This window comes from Ursus americanus, chromosome 13 (genome assembly GCF_024610735.1).
Source record: "Ursus americanus isolate L20-20 chromosome 13, mUrsAme1.1.p, whole genome shotgun sequence".
NCBI lineage: Eukaryota > Metazoa > Chordata > Mammalia > Carnivora > Ursidae > Ursus > Ursus americanus.
In genome coordinates, this window is record NC_142139.1 from 35,771,881 (window position 1) to 35,797,020 (window position 25,140).

At 36.5% G+C, this 25,140-nt stretch overlaps 1 protein-coding gene across 9 annotated transcripts in view; it reads right to left on the reverse strand.

Moving 5' to 3' along the window:
* The window catches only part of TTC29 (tetratricopeptide repeat domain 29), a 468,751-nt gene that overhangs the window by 86,260 nt on the left and 357,351 nt on the right, over window positions 1-25,140 (reverse strand). For all 9 annotated transcript variants that reach the window (XM_087866494.1, XM_087866493.1, XM_087866489.1 and 6 more), the window contains one exon: window positions 8,505-8,628. In XM_087866494.1, coding sequence (XP_087722620.1) covers window positions 8,505-8,628 — 124 coding nt within the window. The remainder of the gene's footprint in view (window positions 1-8,504; window positions 8,629-25,140) is intronic.

A 25,140-nucleotide genomic window follows, 5' to 3' on the forward strand; every position in this document is an offset into this window, starting at 1 on the left:
CCATGCATCTCTGTATAGTCATGGTGTTCAGACAGCAAACTGATTGGTTACAAAAGTTGTTAGAAGATGAGGAGGGGAGAAATAGGGCTTGTGTGACAGTTATGTTACATACATAAGCAGTATAATACTATGTTATAGACCCACAAGGACGTTTAGGGAACTCTACTCAAATGGTTCATTCCAATTAAACTTACTAATTTAAAAACAGTCCCTCTATATAATTTTCGTTTGTTGAGGTGAACGATTCTTTCTTTTATTTCAAAGTGTAAAACATAGAACTTATATGAGAATACAGTTATTTAATTAGAAAAAATAAAATGGTATCAAAGACATTTGTATGACAAGTAAATTATATGATTGAGAAACAATATAAATATTGAAGATGAAAATAAAACTAGTTAATATTTTGGATTGTTCTGCTAAACATCAAAGATATAGGACAAAATAAATGAACATATGTGACTAGACCACACATTTCCATTTTTAAAAACAGAGAAGTATAAATATCTAATTATTGTTCTAATTATACTTTTGAGCATTAGGCTATTTATTGTTTTAGACGAACGTCTTAATTAGGAAATTAGGGATCATAAATAAATGGACATATATTTAAATTTCCAGAATTACTGTATATATTATTATGTTAGAATGAACTTATTCATCAGGTAACTACTATGTACCAAGCTCCATACCAGGCAGTGGGGATTCAGCAGTTAACAGAATTTACTATACCTAAAATTTATAGATTTTTTTAACAAGTGTTTTCCCCCCTAAAATAGGAGCATTATAATTATTCATAATTACTTAATTATAATTATAATTACAATTACACATAATTATTCTTCCTGCAAATTGAGCTTAGTATTCAATCATTAGACACAGACACAACTGCCATAAAACTGGTATCAAGCTAAATTTCTCTAGTTTAAAACACTATTAAGGAAATACATTAATTCTTCTCAGACGCAAGCATTTTTATACATACCATTTTGGAATGAGATTTCATTAATGTGTATTGCATTTCTAGATTCTCAATTCTTAAAGAATTTAATATCTAAATTTAATCTCTTCTCCAAAGGGTCTGTCCAATGCTCTACAGTTCAATTCTGTTATCAGTTAATCCCTATCCTATTATAAAATTCAAAAGAGTAGTAATTAATCTTGGCAATCTTAAATACGAATTTGAGAATATATAAGTGAATTAATCACTTCATGAATGCATCTTATTGGAAAAGAGAACTTTGTTTAGTGTTATAAATATCACTGGTAAGTATTTAGGAGACAATTTCAGGTCAGGATCTTGATGACATCATAGACCTTAAAACAAAGCTTGCATTATTACACTCTAATATAGAATTTTCATGCATTTTCCTGATTCTTACCAGATCCTTCTCAGTGTGTCTAAAATGTCACTCTATCCAATGAGCAAGCTCAAAAATAAATGAACATATTCCTATTACTAAGGAAATACCATTTTTTACACATTTTCTTTACTATTTTAGTCTCGAACTATCATTGTTTTATTTTTTTAATTTTTAATTTTTTTAAAGATTTTATTTATTTATTTGAGAGAGAGAGAGACAATTGAGAATAAGCAGGGGAAAGGGTCAAAGAGAGAGGGAGAAGCAGACTCCCCACTTAGCAGGGAGCCCGACCTGGGGCTCAATTCCAGGACCCAAGATCATGACCTGAGCCTAAGGCAGATGCTTAACCGACTGAGCCACCCAGGGGCCCACTATCATTGTTTTAACTATGTGATTATTATCTGATCTTATTAGGGAATGAGAAATCTCATAAAAGGTCTATATCTAGTTATTTTCCCTAAAGCATTCTTACTTGTCTATATTAAATATATATTTTCATCAAAAGATCACATCAGGAGGGTGGGATGGGTGGCCCATCTTCTATGATTAATCGTAAAAAGTAAACTAATTAGAATAAATGATCTTTTAAAGATGTCCTAACTTTAATTATAACAACACTGTAGTAACTAGAGAAAATAGTTAATTCTAATATTAATTGTGGTCTTATAATAATATTTCTTAGAAATGATTGTAAAAAATACAAATAGAATACATTGAATGAATAGTATGAAGCCAGAAAAGAGATGATGAGGGCAGTTTGTAGAGGCTTTAAAAGGTAGACTGACGAGTACCAGGATTATTAGATTTGCTTTTAAAGATTCAGTACAAGTTTTCAGAATCATTGTACAAAAGTGAAATAGAAGTTTGGAATTTCTAAAGTGAGAGAATCCTACTCTCCAGAGGTAGAAAACTGGTTACAAATTTACTGACTGATTCAATGAATTCACATATTTTTGCTCACCAACTCTGTGCCACCTTCTTGTCTAGGATCACTAACAAAATAATAAACAAGGCAGATATGGTCCCTATTCTCATTAAGTTTCTATTCTAGCCAAACTAAAGAATAAGAAAACATCATAAACAAGAAAACTAGGAGATGAGTGCTATGTGGAATATTAAAGTAATGTTAAAGAGTGACCTGGGGGCTACTTTTTTCTTTTTCATATAATTTTTATTTTGGCATGCAGCTTTCAGGACTTCAATGAAAAGAAATGGGGAATATGGAGATTTCAGATATTTTGATTAAGTGGAAGACAAAATTTTTTTCAACAAAACAGATACTTTTATTGACTGAATGTTTTGGCTTCTCTCTCACATGCCTGGAAAGCCCCATAGAATATAGTGGATTAGATTTCATCATTGTGGATTAAGAAAATGTGTTTGTCTGGAATCCATCAAAATTCTAGAGGAGAACATAGGCAGCAACCTCTACGACATCGGCCAAAGCAAACTTTTTCATGATACATCCCCAAAGGCAAGAGAAACAAAAGATAAAATGAATTTATGGGACTTCATCAAGATTAAAAGTTTCTGCACAGCCAAGGAAACAGTCAGAAAAACTAAGAGGCAGCCCACGGAATGGGAGAAGATATTTGCAAATGACACTACAGATAAAGGACTGGTATCCAAGATCTACAAAGAACTTCTCAAACTCAATACATGAGAAACAAATAAACAAATCAAAAAATGGGCAGAAGATATGAACACTTTTCCAATGAAGACATACAAATGGCTAACAGACACATGAGAAAAAGTTCAAAATCATTAGCCATCAAGGAAATTCAAATCAAAACCACACTGAGATACCACCTTACGCCAGTTAGAATGGCAAAAATAGACAAGGCAAGAAACAACAATTGTTGGAGAGGATGTGGAGAAAGGGGATCCCTCCTACATTGTTGGTGGGAATGCAAGTTGGTACAGCCACTCTGGAAAACAGTGTGGAGGTCCCTTAAAAAGTTAAAAATTGAGCTACCCTATGATCCAGCCATTGCACTACTGGGTGTTTACCCCAAAGATACAGACGTAGTAAAAAGAAGGGCCATATGCACCCCAGTGTTCATAGCAGCAATGTCCACAATAGCTAAATCGTGGAAGGAGCTGAGATGCCCTTCAACAGATGACTGGATTAAGAAGTTGTGGTCCATATATACAATGGAATATTACTCAGCTATCAGAAAGAACGAGTTCTCAACATTTGCTGCAACATGGACGGGCCTGGAGGAGATAATGCTAAGTGAAATAAGTCAAGCAGAGAAAGAAAACTATCATATGATTTCTCTCATCTATGGAACATAAGAACTAGGATGATCAGTAGGGGAAGAAAGGGATAAAGAAAGGGGAGGTAATCAGAAGGGGAAATGAAACATGAGAGACTATGGACTATGAGAAAAAAACTGAAGGCCTCAGAGGGGAGGGGGGTGGGGGAATGGGATAGACCGGTGATGGGTAGTAAGGAGGGCACGTATTGCATGGTGCACTGGGTGTTATACACAACTAATGAATCATCGAGCCTTACATCGGGAACTGGGGATGTACTGTATGGTGACTAACATAATATAATAAAAAACCATTAAAAAAAAAAAAGAAATTGTGTTTGTCTGAGGACTCAAATTACAGAAATGGTAGCTGTGATTCAACAGTTTTCCTTACGAATAATAATAATGCCATCTTAGAGACAAAATACAAGTACCTTTTCAAAGCACCTTCATCTGCTTTTTAAAATCGAGGTATAATTGATATATGACAGTACATTAGTTTTGGGTGTATAACATTATGATTAGATATTTGCATAGATCACTAAATGATCACCACAATAAGTTCAGTTAACACCACCTCATGTAGTTACAAATTTTTTTGTGTGATGAGAACTTTTAAGATCTACTCCTAGCAAATTTCAAATATATAATACAGTATTACTAACTGCACTTGCCATGCTGTATATTCCTCCCCCAAGACTGACTTATTTTAGAACTGGAAGTTTGTAACTTTGAACTACCTTCACCCATGTGACTACTTTTAGTCAGGTTGCCAAGGGAAGGCCTCTCCGAAGATGTGGCACTTAACTGAGATATGGTGACAATAATTCAGTGCTGTGAAGCTCAGGGTGGACAGCATTCCATACAGGGCATTCCAGCTAAGGCAAATGTCCTAAGGCAGGAACAAGCTCTCAAGTCCATCTGGCTGTGGTGGAGTCGATAAAGAGAGTGGGAAGAAATGAAGTCAGAGATGGGGGAGGGGTGTACATCTCACACAGAATATTCTTCCCAGAAGAATGGGAAGTAATGGAAGTGTTCTAATCAGAGAAATAGCATAATTTGATTTACATTTAAAAGGACTACTTGGACCTCTGCGTGGAGACTGGATTATATGGGCGAGAATTAGGGAATGGGCTTGAACTTACTAGAGTAGTGTAGGTGAGAAAACAGAGTATCATAAACTGTTGGGATAATAGTAGCAAATACAGAGAAGTAGGTGCGTCTCAGATATGTTTTGGTGGCATAAAAGTCCGGATTTCCTTTGGACTAGGTATGGAGCAGGAAGGAGAAAAGAATCAAAAGAATCAAAGAATATCCAGATTTTTGGCTTGAGCAGCTGGGCAGATGGAGAATGACATTTATTCAGATAGAGAAGCCTGGGAGGAAGGAATCATGTTAAATTTGAGATGTCTATTAGACATCCAGGTGGAGATGCTAAGTCAGCAGTTAGAGTTTGGAGTCCCAAGGAGAGATCAGAGCTGGAGATAGAAATTTGGGAGTCATCCGCATATGGATGCTGTGGGCCTGGATGAGGTCAGATGGGGGAGCTCATAGATTGAGAAGACAGTTTGCCTAGAAAATACCTGAATCATATTCTACCATAGTTGAACATTAAGTTAACAGACAAATAGAATTTAGGGGGAAATGATGAGTTCAGTTTCTAATAGATTATATTTGAAGCCGTCTAAGCGAAGATGTCAGGCAAGCAGTGGGCTATGGGTCCAACGCTGCAGGGAGAGATCAGAGCTTGAGCATATTAAGAAGCTAAGTGCTTTTGTGTACCCACCATGTGCTAGGGATTTGACTAGGCACCACGTACATATTTATAAATTTCCAGTCCTTATATAGTTTTTCAAGGTATCCTATTATTTACACTTGAAAGATGAAGAAACTGAGGATCAAAGAATTCATGTGCCCCAGGTCATAGTTAATAAGTAGCGAGTGCAGATTCAAGGTCAAGTGGGCAGAAATCAGTGAGGTTCCTCTTTGTCCTGCTAGTTTCCTTCATGGAAAAGCGTAACAGATAGCATGTGATGCAAACAGCCTGTGAGATTGTCCGGGTGTATAACTGGAATAAAGTCATCTAATATCATTAGGAAACATCCATTTGCAGCTGAAATGAGAGACATGAAATAATTCCTTGTCAGTGTTTTCCTAGGAAATGACTTTGTAGTACTAGAAGGAAACTCAGGATGTCATCAAGTGTATCCTCCTGTTTCAAAAACACGAGAAGGAAAAATAACTATAATAACTATATTTGGTTCTAATAAACCCACTTTGTTATATATTTTCAAATCATACTCTTGGTAATGATTTAGCAACTCAGTCAGCCTGAGAAGTAATCAGTAGATTTTTTGACTTGAGGAAGTGTCCACAAAGAATCACAGTAATGCACAAAAATTGAATGCAACATTAACAATTTTAGTAACAAATAAAGTTTTGTTTTGAAGTCTGTGATGTCACAAAATTGTTACAGTATTGTATACTTAAGGGGCACCTGGGTGGCTCAGTTGGTTAAGCATCTGGCTCTCGATTTCGGCTCAGGTCATGATCTCAGGATTGTTAGACTGAGCCCCGCATCAGGCTTTGCAACGGGCATGGAGCCTGCTTGAGATTCTCTCTCTCTCTCTCCTTCTGCCCCTTCCCCTGTCATGCTCTCTCTCTCTCTCAAAAAAAAATTATTAAAAAATACTATACTATTTACCAGTGACTATTTATTACATTAAAATATAAAGAATCACTAAGATGTATGAATCAACTTGTATATTTGAAGGAATGTATATTTGAAGATAGCATGAATACCTGGAATCCTCCAAATTTTATAACAGAATTGGGACAAACTGGTAAAAAATTAACCTTTGTTAATTGACATAGCTTTTGGATTGTATTTGTGTCTCTAGCCTTTAAGATATTAGACTCTTCTTCAAGAATTAATAACCAGAGGACACAGACTAAAGAGATACAAACTTTTGGCAAAAAGCTTAAAAAATGCAACTATAAAAATTACCCCTCAGAAGGGTTTATTGTTTTATTTTCCTTATGCTTTCTGTAATTAGGAGAATATAAGCTGATATTTAATGTTTGTGTTATACTAACACACTGAGCTCTGGGTATTGTTTGGTGGGAGGGTAAAGCAATTGGTGTTTCTTGCACTTCTGTTTTGAAGAACAATCCTTTTAAAAAGTAAGACTATGTATAACTAGGAAGGCCAATTGCGCTACTACAGGATAAGCACCCATCAGACTGCCAGCCTCACAAGGGCATGAGCCTTGTCTGTTTTTCAGCATGGTATCCCGAAAGTAGACAAAAGCACAAACAAGATCCAGGAGAGAGGAGTCACCAGAGTAGAGTCGCACCATAGAGAAGGGGCACACGGTGGAGAGAGAGACCTGGGGTGACAAGTGGGGGAGCCACAAAGAAAGAGGGAGAAACAAAGTGGGGGAGACCAGAGGGAGAGGACCACTGAGGGTGAGAGCAGACGAAAAAAACAGGGGCAGGAGAGAAGAGCAAGGGGAGGAGAAAAGTAGGAGGAGAGTGACAAAGGGGAGAGAAAAAGGGGGTTTAATGATAGTGGATATTGGGAGAGAGGAAGCAAATGAGCCAGGGCAAGTGAGAGAGAGGGATGTAAAAAGAAATCAGATACCCTGTTTGAATGCATGTGTCCCATAGCACATGAATTCTAAAGATGGTAGTTGCATTCATTCAGATTAATTTCAAACTCTATTTCCTTAAAAAAAAAAGCCTAATTAATTCTGAAATCATCAAAGTCAATTATATGGCAAATAAAAGACTGTAGTGGTTTAGAGGAAGGGTTTGAATACCAATGGCACCTAGAAACGTGGAGGCCTGCGGTGGGTTACTGAAACCCTCTGAGCCTCAGGAAAAGGGGGCTTGTATGAGACCACATAAAGGTGCACAGAATAATAATGGCTTATATAGCTGGCCCTTGCTTCCCTGCCACGCGCTATCCTAACTGCTTTACCTTCATTAACTCAATACTCACTACAACCTTAGGAGGGGAGAAAACTGAGGCACCTAGAAGGTAAGTAACTTGTCCTAGGCCACAGATCTTAGAAGTAAAGAAGTAGGTTTTCACCAAACACTTGAGTCTCAGAATTAGTGCCTTTAATCACTACATACACAACCTCTCAAAAAAGACTAAGACAAGGTGTAGAAACAGTTTATGAATGACACTGCCCTCAAAAACGATAGATCCTATTCATTATCAAAAACAGCAATTATAACTAGAGGGGAAAAAAGCCTCTTTTATACTGTTTCTTAAAGAAAAATCTGGGTAATGAAATCTAAACTCAGGAGAAAATAAATCAAAAGATCAATGCGTTATGACCAATTCATTTCACTAGTAATGGCCTCTTGAATAAGATACTTTTATTTTAGACTTTCTCTTCTTTCTCTTTTCTTTCACATCACCAGTCTGAAGCTAGAATTCTGTATTTCCTTCAGAATTACTCTTGGGATTGTCCTTTCTTCTCCTGAAGAACCTAGCAGGGACATCACAGCTGAATTAATGAAATGAGAATCTGGAGCAAGGGAGATGAATGTTAGTGTCAGCAGATAAGAGCCAACCATTATAATGATATTCTTTGAGTTGAAATGTTTTAATTGCTCTTCAAATCCAAAACCACTTAGAATCTTCACTGGCTGTGAAGATATGAATCAGTTTTAGCAGATCGTAGTGACTGTGCCCAAGACGGCACTCAGGTCCTGGGAGAAGAGAAAGTAAGTGCCCTGTGTGTTAAGCAAATCCTGCGGTCCTGGGGTCTTTCTGCATAACCTATTATGGGAAGGTGAGAGTCAAATGGGAATAGAATTTTAAAACTCTGAGAATTTCTCCCTACAAGAAAGAAACACATATACTCACTTTTTCATTGTAGATATCCCCAAGCATTGTACTTGCTCTCACAACATCTAGTCTTTGAGAATTGTTTCTTGCAATTTTCACAACTTTTTTCAAGTATTTAATTGCTTCTGTCATCTCTCCTTGGCTGGAATAAATAAAACAGGAAACTATTGGAGTATCATCTCATTTAATGTCACAGTAAAGAGAAGAGATTTTGTGTCTTTGCTTTAGAAAGTACAAAATGGTTCAGGATAATGAAATGTGAAATGCGAATTTAAAAATAGGTGGCTTGTCTTTGTTGGAGTATACAGCGAGTGAAAACTTAAACCTTTAAACCCTCGTGTGTTGCTGGTGGGATTGTAAAATGGTGCACCTGCTTTGGAAAACAACTTAGCAGATCCTCAAAAATTTTGATATACAGTTACCATATGACCCAGCAGTTCCACTCCTATATATATGCCCAAGAGAAATAAAAATATTATGTCCACACAAAAAATTGTACGCAAATGTTCATGACAGCATTATTTACAGTAGTCAAGAATGGAAACAACCCTAATGTCTATCAATTGAATGAATGAGCAAAATGTGGTCTATCCATACAATGGAATATTATTCTGCCATAAGACAGAATGAAGTTTAGTGATACATGCCACAACATGGATAAACCTTGAAGACACATTAAATGAAAGAAGCCAGGGCGCCTGGGTGGCTCTGTCGTTAAGCATCTGCCTTCGGCTCAGGTCATGATCCCAGGGTCCTGGGATGGAGCCCTGCATCAGGCTTCCTGCTCAGCAGGAAGCCTGCTTCTCCCTCTCCCGCTCCCCCTGCTTGTGTTCCCTCTCTCGCGGTGTCTCTCTCTGTCAAATAAATAAAATCTTCAAACAAACAAAAAAAAAAATGAAAGAAGCCAGTCACAAAAAACATATATCGTATGACTCCATTTACATAAAATGTCCAGAATAGGCAAATCCAGGGGCGCCTGGGTGGCACAGTCGTTAAGCGTCTGCCTTTGGCTCAGGGCGTGATCCCGGCGTTCCAGGATCGAGCCCCACATCAGGCTCCTCCGCTGGAAGCCTGCTTCTTCCTCTCCCACTCCCCCTGCTTGTGTTCCCTCTCTCGCTGGCTGTCTCTGTCAAATAAATAAATAAAATCTTAAAAAAAAAAAAAAGAATAGGCAAATCCATAGAAATAGAAAGTAGGCTAGTGGTTACCAAAGGCTGGTGAGAAGGGGAATGGAGAGTGGCTGCTAAGAAGTATGGGGTTTCTTTTCGGAGTGACAAAAATGATCCGACTTAAATTGTGGTGATGTTTGCACAGCTCTCTGAATATAACTAAAAACTACTGAATTTTAGACTTTAGAAGGGTGAATATATGGTATATGAATTATATCTCAAGGAAGCTGTCATTTTTTAAAAAATAAAACCTCTGAAAAGGTTGAAATTTTCCACACTACTTTGCAAATGAAGCAAGGCCTTTGTGGGGAGGCAATACCTGCAGGAGATATTAAAACAAATAAGATGAAAATGGGGTATTCAGAATTCCCCCAACCAGGACTCCAAAGAATGAGAGAGAGATACTGCCCCCAGATGAAAGGGCCTGGCTTCTGGAAGGCATGGCACAACCATCTGGCAAACCACTAGAATTTATATGAGGAAGAAATAAGATTTCATTGTGATATACCACCGAGATTTTGGAGATTGTTACAGAAACTCAAATTCCCAAAACTACCTAAAACAAGTTTGGCTATTTTTTTTTTTCTCTCACAAAGAACTGAGGGGCACATCATTTTAAAGATTTCAATGAATTATATTCAGAAGCTTCTACTATTTGAATTCTGCTCTCATTTTATAAATCTGAGTCCCAAATACTCATCAGTTTTTCATGATCTGAATGCCACTTCAAGTATATACAAATTTTAGTTTTATATGAGCAAGAACTATACAGAAAGGAGAGAGAGGAGTGGAAAGACTCTCAAAATCTCTCTAAAGGAGATAATTATTTGAAATTTGAAAGCCAGTTTAAGGAGACAGGATCTTTTAGGAGCCAGTTGTAGTGATGTCCTATGTGAAGAATGCTTGGGGGCCCACTGAGAGGCGCACTCTCATAAGGGCAAACGAGATTAAGAACCAAGATAAAAAATATTTGCGCAACCGAAGAGACAGTAATTTTCGAAAACAGCTATATTCAAGGTATAATATACTGTGACTGATTTTGTAGAGGAGGCTGAAACCAAGCGGGGGAATGTTTGGCTGCTGATTCAGGGACATGCCATAAACAATTAAAATGCTATGGACAAAGCAAGAAGTGATTTCAAAATGGCTCCAAATTAAGTGTGCTGAAAAAATTCAGTATATCTGTTGACTCTCTGGATTTTTAATTTTTTTTCCAATTCCTAACAGAATGGTGAATCTAAGATTATATGAAATTCTGTTGTTAACTCATATCAGAACCACTGAAAATGTGTATTAATGTGACAAAATCCAGAATTTAGAGGTTTTAAAATAACCGAAAAGTTACCATTGTAGTCTTCAATTAGCTATAATAAAGGAAAAACTCTTATTTCTTAATGTCTTTGAATCCCTAGAATCTCCCTTTGTTTTCATACGTCAGCAGTTCCCAGCGAACACCTATGCCATGACTCAATAATTCACAGGATGAAATTCTGAAATGCAGACGTTGTTTTGCAATTGAACTGCTCCTCTCATGGATATTTCTCAGTTTATACTGCAAGGATTTACTCATAGGAGCTCCGGATGGTACAGTAACGAATGTGGCATATACAGAAGCTTTGCTACAAACTTTTCAATTAGTGCAATTACAGTAAAACACACATTTCCCCATGTTTCAACATTCTGAAATCAGAATGACTTACAACAGGTAGGCATCTTATAATCATTGTCAGATGGGGAACAGTCATGTCATAGCTGTTGGTGCAGAAACAGATTAGGTTTATCATCCTGGACATGACCCAACAATTGCAATGCCCTGATATTTCTGTTAACAACTATTTAAAGATAATTTCAGAATGGGACGGGAGGACTGGTTGTTTTCTAAAAACCTCTCTGAAATCTTCTGAAAGTTAAGAAAATGCCAACTTCAAAATGGGCAAATTGAGTAACCATGACTTGGAAAAAATACTGGAGATGATACTGGAGCACTATTTTAAGAAAGGCTATAGTAACAATGTTCTTGATGGCACAAAAAATAATATGTTTGAGAAAAAAATAGTGACAATTCTGATCTAGAAGTGATTCAGAAGAATTGGACTTGGAATGCAAATATGTTTGAGGAGTATAATCAATTTGTTTGTATTTTTTTGCGTGAATGCTTAGGAGTGATAAAAATATCTGTGTGTAGATGAGCCTAAAATAGCTCTTTTGTTAAGTATAAAATCAAAATTCTAAGCAATAAGAGTTATTATGTTACAGTTCAGTTAGAGTATTTTCTTTGGTAGTATGTAAGGTGCATCGTCCCATAGAAGCAATCTTAGAGTCAGAGAAATCTAAAATTAAAGTGACTCCTTCAGTATAGTGGGTAGTTCATTGGCTAGTTAATTTTTGATTAATATTTTCTAGGAAGTTTAAAATTCACACTGAATTTATATATTCATGATATGTAATTAGAACATAATGAGAGCAAACAACTCTAAAACTGGTCTAATTCACAGTTCTACTAAATCTCTATATGTATCTATTCATTTTATTTAATTTTATGCAAAAACAAACATACCTAAATTTTTGTGCTTGTGTTTATGTCATATGTGTATAATCATAAAGCAATCACATATTCAACAGCATTCTGTTTAGATAGTGGGCATCAAAATATCAACATTTCTAACCTTAAAAATTCACTTGCAAAATGGCATTCATTTCCCTGGCTGCAGTTAAAACAGCAAAATTTAGTATTCACCTAAAATCTCTGAGCAAATAGAACTCAACACAGAATAATTTTTTTCCTGAATGTCTATAATAGGTGATTGATGAACTATATTATTACCACATGCAATAAACAGTTGAGAAAGCACTTCTTAAAAAAAGTAATATAAAAGGTAATATTTGATTTTCAGTGGCAAGAATTTTTTAACTTTTATTTAAATTTGATTAGTCAACATTGGTTTCAGATGTAGAGCTCAATAATTCATCAGTTGCATATAACACCCAGTGGTCATTACATGACATGCCCTCCTTAATGTCCATCACCCATTACCCTATCCCCCCACCCGCCTCCCCTCCAGCAATCCTCAATTTGTTTTCTATAGCTAAGAGTCTCTCATGGTTTTTCTCCCTCTCTGATGACTTCCATTCTGTTTTCCCTCCCTTCCCCTATGATCCTCTGTGCTGTTTCTTATATTTCATACATGAGTGAAACCATATGATAATTGTCTTTCTCTGACTGACTTACTTCATTCAGCATAATACCCTCCAGTTCCATCCACATTGATGTAAATGGTAAGTATTCATCCTTTCTGATGGCTGAGTAATATCCCATTTTATATATATACTACACCTTCTTTATCCATTCATCTAATGATGGACATCTCAGCTTTTTCCACAGTTTGGCTATTGTGGACATTGCTGCTATAAACATCGGGGTGCAGGTGCCCCTTCAGATCAATACATTTGTATCTTTGGGGTAAATACCTAGTAGTGCAATTGCTGGGTCATAGGGTAGCTCTATTTTTAACTTCTTGAGGAACATCCATACTGTTTTCCAGAGTGGCTGTACCAGCTTGCATTCCCACCAACAGTGTAAGAGGGTTCCCCTTTCTCAGTGGCAAGAGTTTGAGGTTTTTTTTTTTCCCATCAGAAATGGTCAGCATATGCAATAAGTAAGTTCATGGAAAAATATTTTAATAAGTTTAGAATATTCATAAAATAATCCCACAAATGGGCTAAGTGTGTCAGAATCACTAGCAGGCAAATTAAAAATTATTCGGCTGCTTTACAAAATTAACTAGAGTGACTGGGAAATTATGTGTATAACCGAGGTGAAGAATCATCTAAGATTAGAACTTACATTCGACTTGGAAAAATATGTCAACCTGCCTTGTTATTTCTATTCTTAATTATTCTTGGGTATAATTGTCATACAATATTATATTAGTTTCGGGTTTACAATGTGATGATTCAACCCTTGTCTACACTGAAATGATCACCACAATAAGTCTAGTCACCGCCTGTCTTCATTAAAAAGTTACAAAATATTTTTTGCTTTTAAAAATTTTTATGTATGTATGTATGTATGTATGTATGTCACCATACAGTACATCATTAGTTTTTGATGTAGTGTTCCATGATCACTTGCATGTAACACCCAGCACTCTTTCAAGATCCACTCCCCCTCAGCAACTTTCAAGTACACTCAATACCATGGACTGGAGTTGCTCTGTTGAACACCACATCCCCATGACCCATTCACTTCACAACTGGAAGTCTGTACCTCCCGACACTGTTCATCCCTTATGGTCAACCCCTAAACCCCCTTCTCCCTGGCAACTGCCAATCTGTATACATACATGAGTTTCATTTTGCTTTGTTTTGTTTGTTTGTTCAGTTTGTTTTTCAGATTCCGCATAGAAGTGGCAGCTTAAGTATTTATCTTTCTCTGTTGGACTTATTTCAGTTAGCTTAATACTGTTAAAGTTCACCATGTTTTCCCAAAAGGCAAGGTTTTATTATTTTTTATGGCTGAGTAGAATTCCATTGTATATATATATACTGTTTCTTATTCATCCTATTGATGGACACTTAGGTTATTTCCATATCTTGGCTACTGTAAATAATGCTGCAGTAAACACAGGGGTGCACTGTGTCAGTGTTTTCATTTTCTTCAGGTAAGTATCTAGAAGTGGAATTGCTGGATCATATAGTTCTACTTTCAATTTTTTGAGGAACCTCCATACTGTTTTCCACAGTGGCTGTACCAATTTATATTCCCACTAACAGTGCACGAGGGTTCCCCTCTCCATGCCCTTGCCAACATTTGTTTCTTGTCTTTTTGATAATAGCCATTCAAACAGGTGAGAGGTGATACCTCATTAAGGTTTTAATTTGCATTTCTTGGATGATGAGTGATATTGAGCATGGCCTATTGACCATGTAAATGTCTTCTTTGGAAAAATGACTGTTCAGATCCTCTGCCCATTTTTAATTAGATTGTTTGGGTTTTTTTTTTTTTTTTTGCTATTGAGTTATGTGAGTTCTTTATTTATTTTGGCTATTAACTCCTTATCAGATATATGACTTGCAAATATTCTAGTTCAGTAGGCTGCCTTTATGTTTTGTTGATAATTTCTTTTGCTGTACAGAAGAAGCTTTCTAGTTTGATGTAGTCTCACTTATTTATTTTTGCTTTTATGCCTTTGTTTTTGGAATTAGCTCCAAAAAAATGAAAATCACCAAGACATACATCAAAGAGCTTACTGCCTACCTTCTCAGAGTTTTATGATTTCAGGTTTTACATTTGTCTTTAATCCATTTTGAGTTAATTTTTTGTGCATGGTGTAAAATAGTAGTATAATTTCATTCTTTTGCACGTAGCTGTCCAGTTTACCCAATACTATTTATTTAAAAAACTGTCCTTTTCCTATTGTATATTCTTGGCTCTTCTTTGTAAATTAATTGACTATATACATATGGGTTTATTTCTGGACTCTCTATTTTGTCCTATAGATCTATGTGTCTGTTTCTATGCCAATACTGTACTGTTTTTGTTTGTTTCTTTTGTTTTAAAGATTTTATTTATTTATTTGACAGAGAGAGGATAAGTAGGCAGAGTGGGAGAAAGAAGGAGAGGGAGAAGCAGGCTCTCCACTGAGCAGAGAGCCTGATGTGGGGCTCGATACCAGGACCCTGGGATCATGACCTGAGCCAAAGGCAGACGCCCAAGCAGCTGAGCCACCCAGGCACCCCTGTTTTTGTTTTGTTTTTTTTTAAGATTTTATTTATTTGAGAGAAAGAGAGAGTGAGAGGGCGAGTACAAGCAGGGGGGAGGGGCAGAGGGAGAAGGAGAAGCAGACTTTCCGCTGCCGATGTGGGGCTCGATTCCAGAGATCATGACCTGAGCCGAAGGCAGCCACCCAACCAACTGAGCCACCCAGATGTCCCCATACTACTTTGATTATTATAGATAGATAGAATGGTAGATAGACTTTTTAAAGATTTTATTCATTATTTGAGAGAGACAGACAGAGATAGCAGCAGAGATAGTGAGAGAAACAGAGCACACCCAAGTAGTCAGAGAGAGCACAAGTGGAAGAGAGGGAGAAGCAGCTCCCCGCTGAAGAGGAAGCCTGATGCGGGGCTCGATGCAGGGTTTGGTTTCAGAACCCTCGGATCATAACCTGAGCTGAAGGCAGTCGCTTAACTGACTGAGCCACCCAGGTGCCCTGATTACTATAGATTTATAATCCAGTTTGAAATTATTGCATGATGACTCCAGCTTTGTTTTTCTTTCTCAAGATTGCTTTGACTATTCAAGGTCTTTTGTGGTTCCATATACATTTTACTATTGTTCTATTTCTGTGGAAAATGCCATTAGGATTTTGATAGGGATTGCACTAAATATGTAGATTGCATTGGGAAGTATGGATATTTTAACAATATTAATTCTTCCAATCTGTGAACACAGAATATGGCCTTTACCATGTCAAGGTTCATTCCCTCTATCCTCACTTCCCTTGAGAGTTTTTATTATAAATGGATGTTGAATTTTGTCAAATGCTTTTTTCTGCATTTATTGAGATGATTATATGACTTTATCCTACATTTTGTTAATGTGGTGTATCATGCTGATTTTTTTGATTTCCCCTTTAATTTCTTCTTTCATTGACCCACTGGTTGTTCAGTAGCATGTTGTCTAATCTCTATACATTTGTGATTTTTCTGTTTTTTTTTTTCTTGTAATTCATATCTGGTTTCATACCATTGTTGTCAGAAAAGATGTTTTATTTGATTTCAATCTTCTTAAATTTATTGAGACTTGTTTTGTGCTGGAACATATGATCTGTTGTGAAGAATATTCCCTGTGCACTTGAGAAGAATGTGTATTCTGCTTTTTATGGAATGTTCTGTATATATGTGCAACTGGTCTAATGTGTCATTTAAGGATGATGTTCCTTATTGATTTTCTGTCTGAATGATCTATTTATTGATGTAAGTGGGGTAATAAAATCCCCTGCTTTTGTTTTTGCAGTGCTGTCAATTTCTCTCGTTACATCTGTTAATTTTGCTTTAGATATTTAGGTGCTCCTATATTAGAGGTGCATAAATATTTACAAATGTCATATCCTCTTGTTGGACTGATCCTTTTATCATTATGTAATTCCCTTCTTGTCTTTATTACAGTCTTTGTTTTAAAGTTTATTTTGTCTAATGTAAGTTTAGCTACTCCAGCTTTCTTTTGGTTTCCAATTGTATGAAACATCTTTTTTATCCCTTCCTTTTTTTTTAGTCTCTGTGTATCCTTACATCTAAAGTGAGTCTCTTGTTTAAAGATTCACTTTACATGTAAGGCAGCATATCGATGGGTCTTTATTTTTTTATTATTCATTTAGCCACATTGGGTCTTTTGATTGGAGAATTTAGTCCATTTACATCTAAAGTAATTATTGACAGGTATTTGCTTATCGCCATTTTTTAAAACTGTTTTCTGGCTGCTTTGCAATTCTTCTGTATTCTTGTCTTCTTTTCCTCTCTTCCCTTGTGGATTGAGGACTTTCTTTAGTGTTATGCTTAGATTCCTTTCTTATTGTCTTTTGTGTATCTACTATAGGTTTTTGCCTTGTGGTTACTATGAGGGGCATATATAACAGCTTATATACATAACAGTTTATTTTAAGTTGATAGAAACTTATGTTTGAACACATTCTAAAACTCTACATTTTTACTGCCTCCCACTTCACCTCTTATGTTTTTGATGTGACATTTTACATCTTTTTATTTTTTGTATTCCTTAACTAATTATTGTAGTTATTTTCATTAGTTTTGTCTTTTAACCTTCATATGAGTTTTATCAGCGACTAACCCATTACCTTTACTATACATTTACCTTTACCAATGAGATTTATACTTTAATATGTTTGCTTGTTACTAATTAATGCTTTTTATTTTTTTAAGCTTAAAGTAGTTCCTTTAACATTTCTTTAAAAGCCAGTTTGTGATGATGAACTTCTCTGGCTTTTGCTTGCCTGGAAAACTTTCTTTCTCTTTCAATTCAGAATGATAACCTTGCTGGGTGGAGTATTTTGGGCTGCAATTTTTTTCCTTTCAGCACTTTGAATATATTATTTGCCTCCCTTCTCACCTGCAGATTCTGTTGAAAAATCAACTGATAGTCTTTGGGGTTTCCCTTGGATGTAACAACTTGCTTTTCTCTTGCTTTTTAAAAAATTCTCTCATTATCTTTAACTTTTGATATTTTAATTATAATGTATCTTGGTGTGGATCTTTTTGGGTTCATCTTATTTGACTCTATCTGGGATTCCTGAATATGGATGTCTGTTTTTCCCCCATGTTAGGTAAGTTTTCAGCAATTTCTTTTTCTTTCTTTCTTCCTTTCTTTCTTTCTTTCTTTCTTTCTTTCTTTCTTTCTTTCTTTCTTTCTTTCTTTCTTTCTTCTTCTTCTTCTTCTTCTTCTTCTTCTTCTTCTTCTTTCTTTCTTTCTTTCTTTCTTTCTTTCTTTCTTTCTTTCTTTCAAGATTTTATTTATTTATTTGACAGAGAGAGACACAATGGGAGAGGGAACATAGGCAGGAGGAGTGGGAGAGGGAGAACCAGGCTTCCCACTGAGCAGGGAGCCCGATGCAGGGCTTGATCCCAGGACTCTGGGATCATGACATGAGCCGAAGGCAGATGCTTAACAACTGAGCCACCCAGGCACCCCAGCAATTTATTTCTTTAAATGAGTTTTCTCCCCCTTTCTCTCTCTGGTCTCTTCTGGGACCCTTACATTATAAATATTATTCTGTTTGTTGTTGTCTCCAGGGTCTTCTAAGTTATCTTCCCTTTTAAAAATTCTTCTCTCTTTTTGCTGCTCTATTTGGGTGAGTTCCACTGCCCTGTCTTCTAGATCACTGATCCTTTCTTCTGCTTCACATAGTTTGCTGTTGAACCACTCTAGTGTATTTTTCACTTCAGTTAGTATATTCTTCAGCTCTGTGACTTCTGTTTACTTCTGTGCTTTCTTATATTTTCTATCTCTTTGGTGAAGTTCTCACTGTGTTCATGCATTCTTCTCCCAAGTCATTGAGCAGCTTAATTACATTACTTTTGACTATCAGGTAAATTACTTATCTCCATTTCATTAAATTTTTTACTGAGGTTTTATGTTGCTTATTCATTTGGATCATAATCCTCCGTTTCCCCATTTTTCTTGATTCTCTATGTTGGTTTCTATGTATTAGGTGAAACACTACCTCTTCCAAGCTTGAAGGAGTGGATTTGTACAGGAGGTGAACCTTGTTGTTCAACATTGCTCTAGCTCTTGGTTGTCTCTTGAACCTTTGCAATTACCTAAGCAACGTGATTTATTCTTGATACGTCCCAGGTGTTGAAGTGTGCCAAGACCTGTCAGTTTTCCAAAGGGAGGGATCTCGGTCAGCACCTACTTTCAGGCTTACTGCAAGCCAGATGCTCAGGCAGCAGCTTTAAAGTATTCAAATATATACAGTCCTGTGGCACTGTAATTGTAAACGCTGCTGACCTTCAGAGCAGGTGACCTGGAGGTGTCCCTTGGGTGACAGTTGCAAAATTTGGGGCTTCAGATGAGTGTATAAGCTCCTTCTGTGAGGCACCAGTGCACTGTAGCAAGGCCTGAAGAATGCAGAAAGATGGCCTCACATGGCCTATATTCCCTGAGAGCACCTCTGCAGCCTCTAGGTATGTGGCAAACTTGAAGTTTGCCCTTCAGATGCAAGTCACAGGACAAGTAAATAGGACTCTTTCACAGAAAGATCAGGAGTGTGTTTCAGACTTCTATCTCTGTAGTACTCTGGGGATGTTAACCTGCCAGGAACTGTCTCTCTGTTACAGTCTCATGGGTCCCAGGAATGCAAGCACCTCTGGCTACCAGAGCCAGGTGACTGAGGAGCATCTCCTGTGTAGACTTCATATGTCCAACAGTTTTAGCAAGGCAGCAGGAGAGCACAGAGCTGGGACACACTTGCTTGAGCTATCAAGGTAGAGAAATAGTGCAAAAATGGCACCTGCCAGTGCCTCTATCCCTGGAGAGAGTCCCATAGGCCTCTGCTCCTCTGGCATATGCTTTAAGATTAGCAAACTTCACATACAGTCTATGTACTTTTCAAACTGCTACTTTTGTGTTGGTCCCTAGGGTAAGTAAGTCTGCATACAAGCTCTTTAACAGAAGTACTCTAGTTCCCTACAGCCCTTTGGGTTTCCTGGATGTGGTTTTCAAAGCCAGACATTTTGGGGGCTCGTCTCTCCATTGCAGGTCTCAGAGGTTGGGGTGACTGATGTGGGGCATGAACTCCTCATTCCTCACGGAGGAATTACAGAATTATGAAATCACTCCCAATTATGGATTGCCATGTGGCAGGTGGGGTTTGGTAAGAATATATCTCAGTCTCTCCCACTCATCTAGATGTGGCTCTTTTACTGTTTGTTGTAAAGGAGCTGTTCAGCTAGTTTTCAGATCTTTTTCAGAAGGAACTATTCCATATATAGCTACATATTCAGTGTGTCTATGGAAGGTAAGTTCAGGATCTTCAAATGCCACCATCTTGGATGCCCTCTCTCAAGTTGCCTTTAAACACTGACTAAAATTAAATATTTTGTTTACATGCTGTTTTTCTATGATCTGTATGGAAATAAACACAGCAGCTCTGAGGAACAACTGCATTATTATCACATAGTCTTTGATCTATACTAAATATTTAATAAAACTAGTCTTCAAATGTCAAAAAAGAGGGGTGAATTGTATGGCATATGGCTTATATCTCAATAAAGCTGTTATTTTTTTTTAATAAAACCTTTACAAAGTTTATGGTAAATGGTAGTTTGTTCTTGCAAGTGTCCCTCAGCTGTGAAATCTTAGTTGTCACTAAAGTCATCCATACAAGTTGTTATAAATATACTGGCAAAATGCTTAGAATGACATACAGTTACTACTGGAGTGCTTAGCATGTACTAAGCTTCATATATAATATGAAAGATATTATAAAATAAAGGAATGGATGAAAATTTGAGAAGGGAAACGCTTATGCAATACTCATAAAAATTAAGCTCCCAGATAAATTGTGAGTGTATCAGTCACTGGATGTTTGGAGTTCATGACTGTCAACTCTTTGTCTCCTGGATATTTTGGTAACACCAAGAACATCTTTTTATTTCAGTAACTTCCATGAGAGATTATCAAATGACCTACAATGTGCTAGTTGCTGAGGAATATGGTTCCTGCCCTTAAAGTGTTTCACTGTCAATTTGGAGAGATAAATATAAACATTCGTACATAGTATTACCTGAGATAGGTACTATGAACTGTCTAAAGTGCTTTAAAACCTACAGCACATTTATTTGAATATCTTCACAAAGCAATTCTAGTGTTTTGGGATAAATTTAGTCTTAAAAGGGAGCCAAACAGATTTTGAGCCAAAGCCAGTGAATACAATTGTTATCTCAAAGCATCCATATAAATTCAAAAAATTATAATATGTATCGTGGGAAACATCTTTGAATTTTAAACTGCATAAAATGTTTAGTGGGCTTATAGGCTCACAGGTTCTGTGTTCTACTCCCATGTTTCTTCCTCTCTACCCTTATACAGATCTACAATGCACGTTGGGAGTTGCTGTTAAATTTCCCATCTTTTCCCAAATGTTTCTCCCTCTCTAGTGTCTGGGACTCTTGGCCAATCTCCATTTTCTTTCTCCTTTATCTGTCATTTTCCCAGATATTTCACTGACATTGAGGTCTCTGCCTGTCCAAATTTGGCTATTTCTAGAGTTCTGTCCCAGGCATTCCTTTCTCTTCCATTAAAACATTACTGTGGGCAGTTATATTTCCTACTATGCCATGCCCTAACTCCTATATGCATAAGTCTGGAAAATCCATATTTCTAGCTCTGATTTTCCCCCTGTGCTTCATATCCATATTTCTAGTTGTCCAGATATACCAAGCATGCAAAGGAAGATAATTTCCTCTAAGTGATGTCATCTAATGATGAGGCTAACAGCAATTTTGGAATTCCTCTTTAGGAAACTCCTGCATAGTACAGTAGTGTAAAGCATTCATTAGTAACTTAATGAATTTTGTTTCAAAAATTGGGTTACCCATAGGGATTATTTATTGCATTTTCTAAATGTGACTTTAAATTCTTTTGGCTATTTCCAAAGACCAAACCCACCTCTCAAACAATGATGTGCTGCTATTTTGAATATATGTGTGTGTGTGTGTGTGTGTGTGTGTCTCCATATACACACATATACATTTTGATATGCATATCATAAGCATATGCAACAAGCTCAGAAATATTTCAGAAGAGTTTAATTTTAAACAGGCAGTGTCAGGATCAGAGGTATCAACTTGCATAACCTCCCAAGATTTGACGAGGATAATGTTCATTTTCATAGATAAGCTACTGTATGTTTGCAAAAATAAGTTAGATTGCTTTACAGATATATTTATTTTATTTGAGAGAGACAGAGAGAGAGTGAGTAAGCAAGCACATGTTGGGGAGGCTGAGGGAGAGGGAGACAAGCAGACTTCCTGCGAGTGCAGAGCTTAAGGTGGGGCTCAATCCCAGGACCCTGAGATCATGATCTAACCTGAAATCAAGAGTTGGAGGCTTAACCAATTGAGCCACCCAGGCTCCCCGCTTAGTGTTAGTTTTTGAAAATCTTCCATTGTGCAGTGAATGAAGTGCCATCATGTGAACATACACTCTGCAAGACAGATGGCACGTAAAGTCCTGGTGTCTGGCTTTTAGGGGAGAGCGTCAAAGAATGAACACTTTTTGTTTACTTGAGTGCCAGGTACTATCAGACGCATTCTTTTTTCCTTTCTTATTGCTAAAAGAATGCTTTATGTATCAGAAATAGAATGGAATTTCACATTCCTGAAGTTGTGAATATTGCTGTTTATGATTCTGTTCTCATTTTTTCATAACAAAATCATGAAGAATTTTCTTCCACATTTAGGCAAGACTCAATTCTCCAGAAAAATTATGAATTGTTTGAGGAATATTTCAAATGCAGACATGGAGTAAAGTACCATGAGAGGTACACTTACAAACTTAAATATTTGTTTTGTGGGACAGCTAAAATGGTATTGAGAGAGCTGGAGGGTATAAAATTATTGATAAATAAAATAGTACACTGTTTAGAATTTTGAGCAAACTTGTGGATCTCTAGGACTAAAAATGTTTTACCAAATTGATGTGAACTCTTCAAGCTCTTTCTTAGACTGTAATATTCAAGGAAAAAAGTTGATGATATAAGAAAAAAAAGTAGACTTCTTTGCATATCACTTTAAAACCTCAGGGAAAACTTATTATTTTTTTTAGCTAAAATGGACTCACTGAAGGTTATTTATGTTCATGTTCCCAAAAACTGATGTATTTTTGATGGGAGTACATTTTGGATTAGGCTTGGCCTGCTGAGGATTGTTAAATCACAACATACACAATCAAAAAACCAAATTCTGTGAGCAAGAAATACAAAACAGTATAAACAAAACTATTGCTGGGTGAGTCCAGTTGTTTTTCTCCCAAAGTAGCAATAGATTTCCAAAACATCTAAAATTATTTGAAACTTGCTCTAACAAATAATCTAGAGAAAAGTCTTTCTAGTATAAATTATATGCTCCACTCAGTGAAGGTACATACAGCTCTACAGCGGCAAAACTGTTACTATAGCATCTGAAATGGACACGTTACGTGTTGCTTAAAGAGTTTCCAAATTTCAAAGTTGGCAACAGATTTAGAAGCCAATCTTTCTTTGGAAGGGAAAGGATCAAATATTTTCTCATAGAAAAGCTACAGATTATTTGTATAAGTTAAAGGACAAGGTTAAAATGTTAGACAAATATTAATTCCAGTTTTCTATATGCAGTGCACAGGTGCAACTTGAACAGCACATTATATGGTATAATCATTAAATTCATTCAACCAGACCTTAGAGAGTTAAAAACATATATTCTGAGGAACAGGACTCCTCGGTCCAAAGGATGAGAATGAAACAGTGCAGAATATTTGTGTATCAAGGTGATTCCAGTTTCCAACTGGGAAAACAGGACTGTTAACACCCACATCCCCTGACAACTGTCCAATTATGTATATCACACTTGGCCTACTGTTTGCAGTAGAAGTAATCAATAAAGGATGTGGTTGAGTGAACATAGATTTTGGTTGAACCAATGCATGAAAACTTAATCATTTACTCAGAGAGAAGAAATCAAATAGAGCAGAGATGAAACAGCCACTAAGGGGATTGTTGATTGTGCCACCAAGTTTGTGGGCCACAGATGAAAGTAATAAGGCAAATGGAATCAGTGACAGGAGAAAATGTAAAAAGCTGTTCTTAATTTCATGAATTAATAGAAATGTTTTGATGTATTTTTGGGGAGTCATTTTTAGGAACTTTCGCATCAAAGCCCGGATGTTCCATTTTAAAGAATATATGAAAATTACTAGGGCATGTCATTTCTCTCAAGCAAAAAGAAATTAATTTTCAGCTATAACAGAAAGGTAATTTTCACACTTGAAACTTTGTACTGATTGATTGAAAGATCTCCACTGTGGAAAGTTTTCTAGGAAATAATTTAACCTGAGTTTGCAAGAAAATTTACAATGAGTATGGAATAAACCCAGAGGTAGGCTAGTTGTGACCGATGTGTCTTGACCAATTCTCATTTTTGTGATTTTTCCCCCTAGATTCTTTTCAAAAGTCATCCTGATTATTTGGAGAGTCTCGGCATTTCAGTAAAATGAGTTATTTCAGTAAATGAGGCAAAAAAAAAAATGCCATAAAGAAAACTGAGGAATTTTGCTCTCTGTATTTATTCAAATTGTCTGTGTTAATAATAATATTTACTTGGTAATTTCTCAACTCACTCTCTCTTTGTTTTATAGACCATAATTCTAGCTTTTATAGCTGTGTCATAGGCAATTTTCATCATTTTATAATATCAACCCCCCCTTTTCTTCACTAGTATTCCAAGTGGGGCGGGGAAAGATGTTGTAATGCTTATTTTCTGTTACGCTGCTTAACCCCTTGTGTAATTAATATTATTCAGAACAACAGCAAAAATAACAAACACTGTTCACTATTAAAACCTTCATCAATAACTCTAATGGCATGGCCGGGTCCAGCATTACCAAACGGAGAACTCTGTATTACCAAGTCCTTCAGTCTTGAGGAAATATGGCATATTTTTCAATTGAAGGCTTAGCATAAATTCTTATAACCATTTTAGAAGCTTCTAGCCTTAGAGATTATTCACCTTTCATGCACGCTCAGCTGATAGCCTTAGACACACACTTATGCTAGACATGGCTATCCTCTTCCATTTTCTTTAAAGAGATGAAATATATTTATAGAGATAGGGCTACCATTAGTGAAACTTGTGCAATTGCACAGGTTAGGAAAAAGAGATTTAGAGAAGATGTAAAGCTTCATGTGCAGCTTGATTTATTTCTCCAC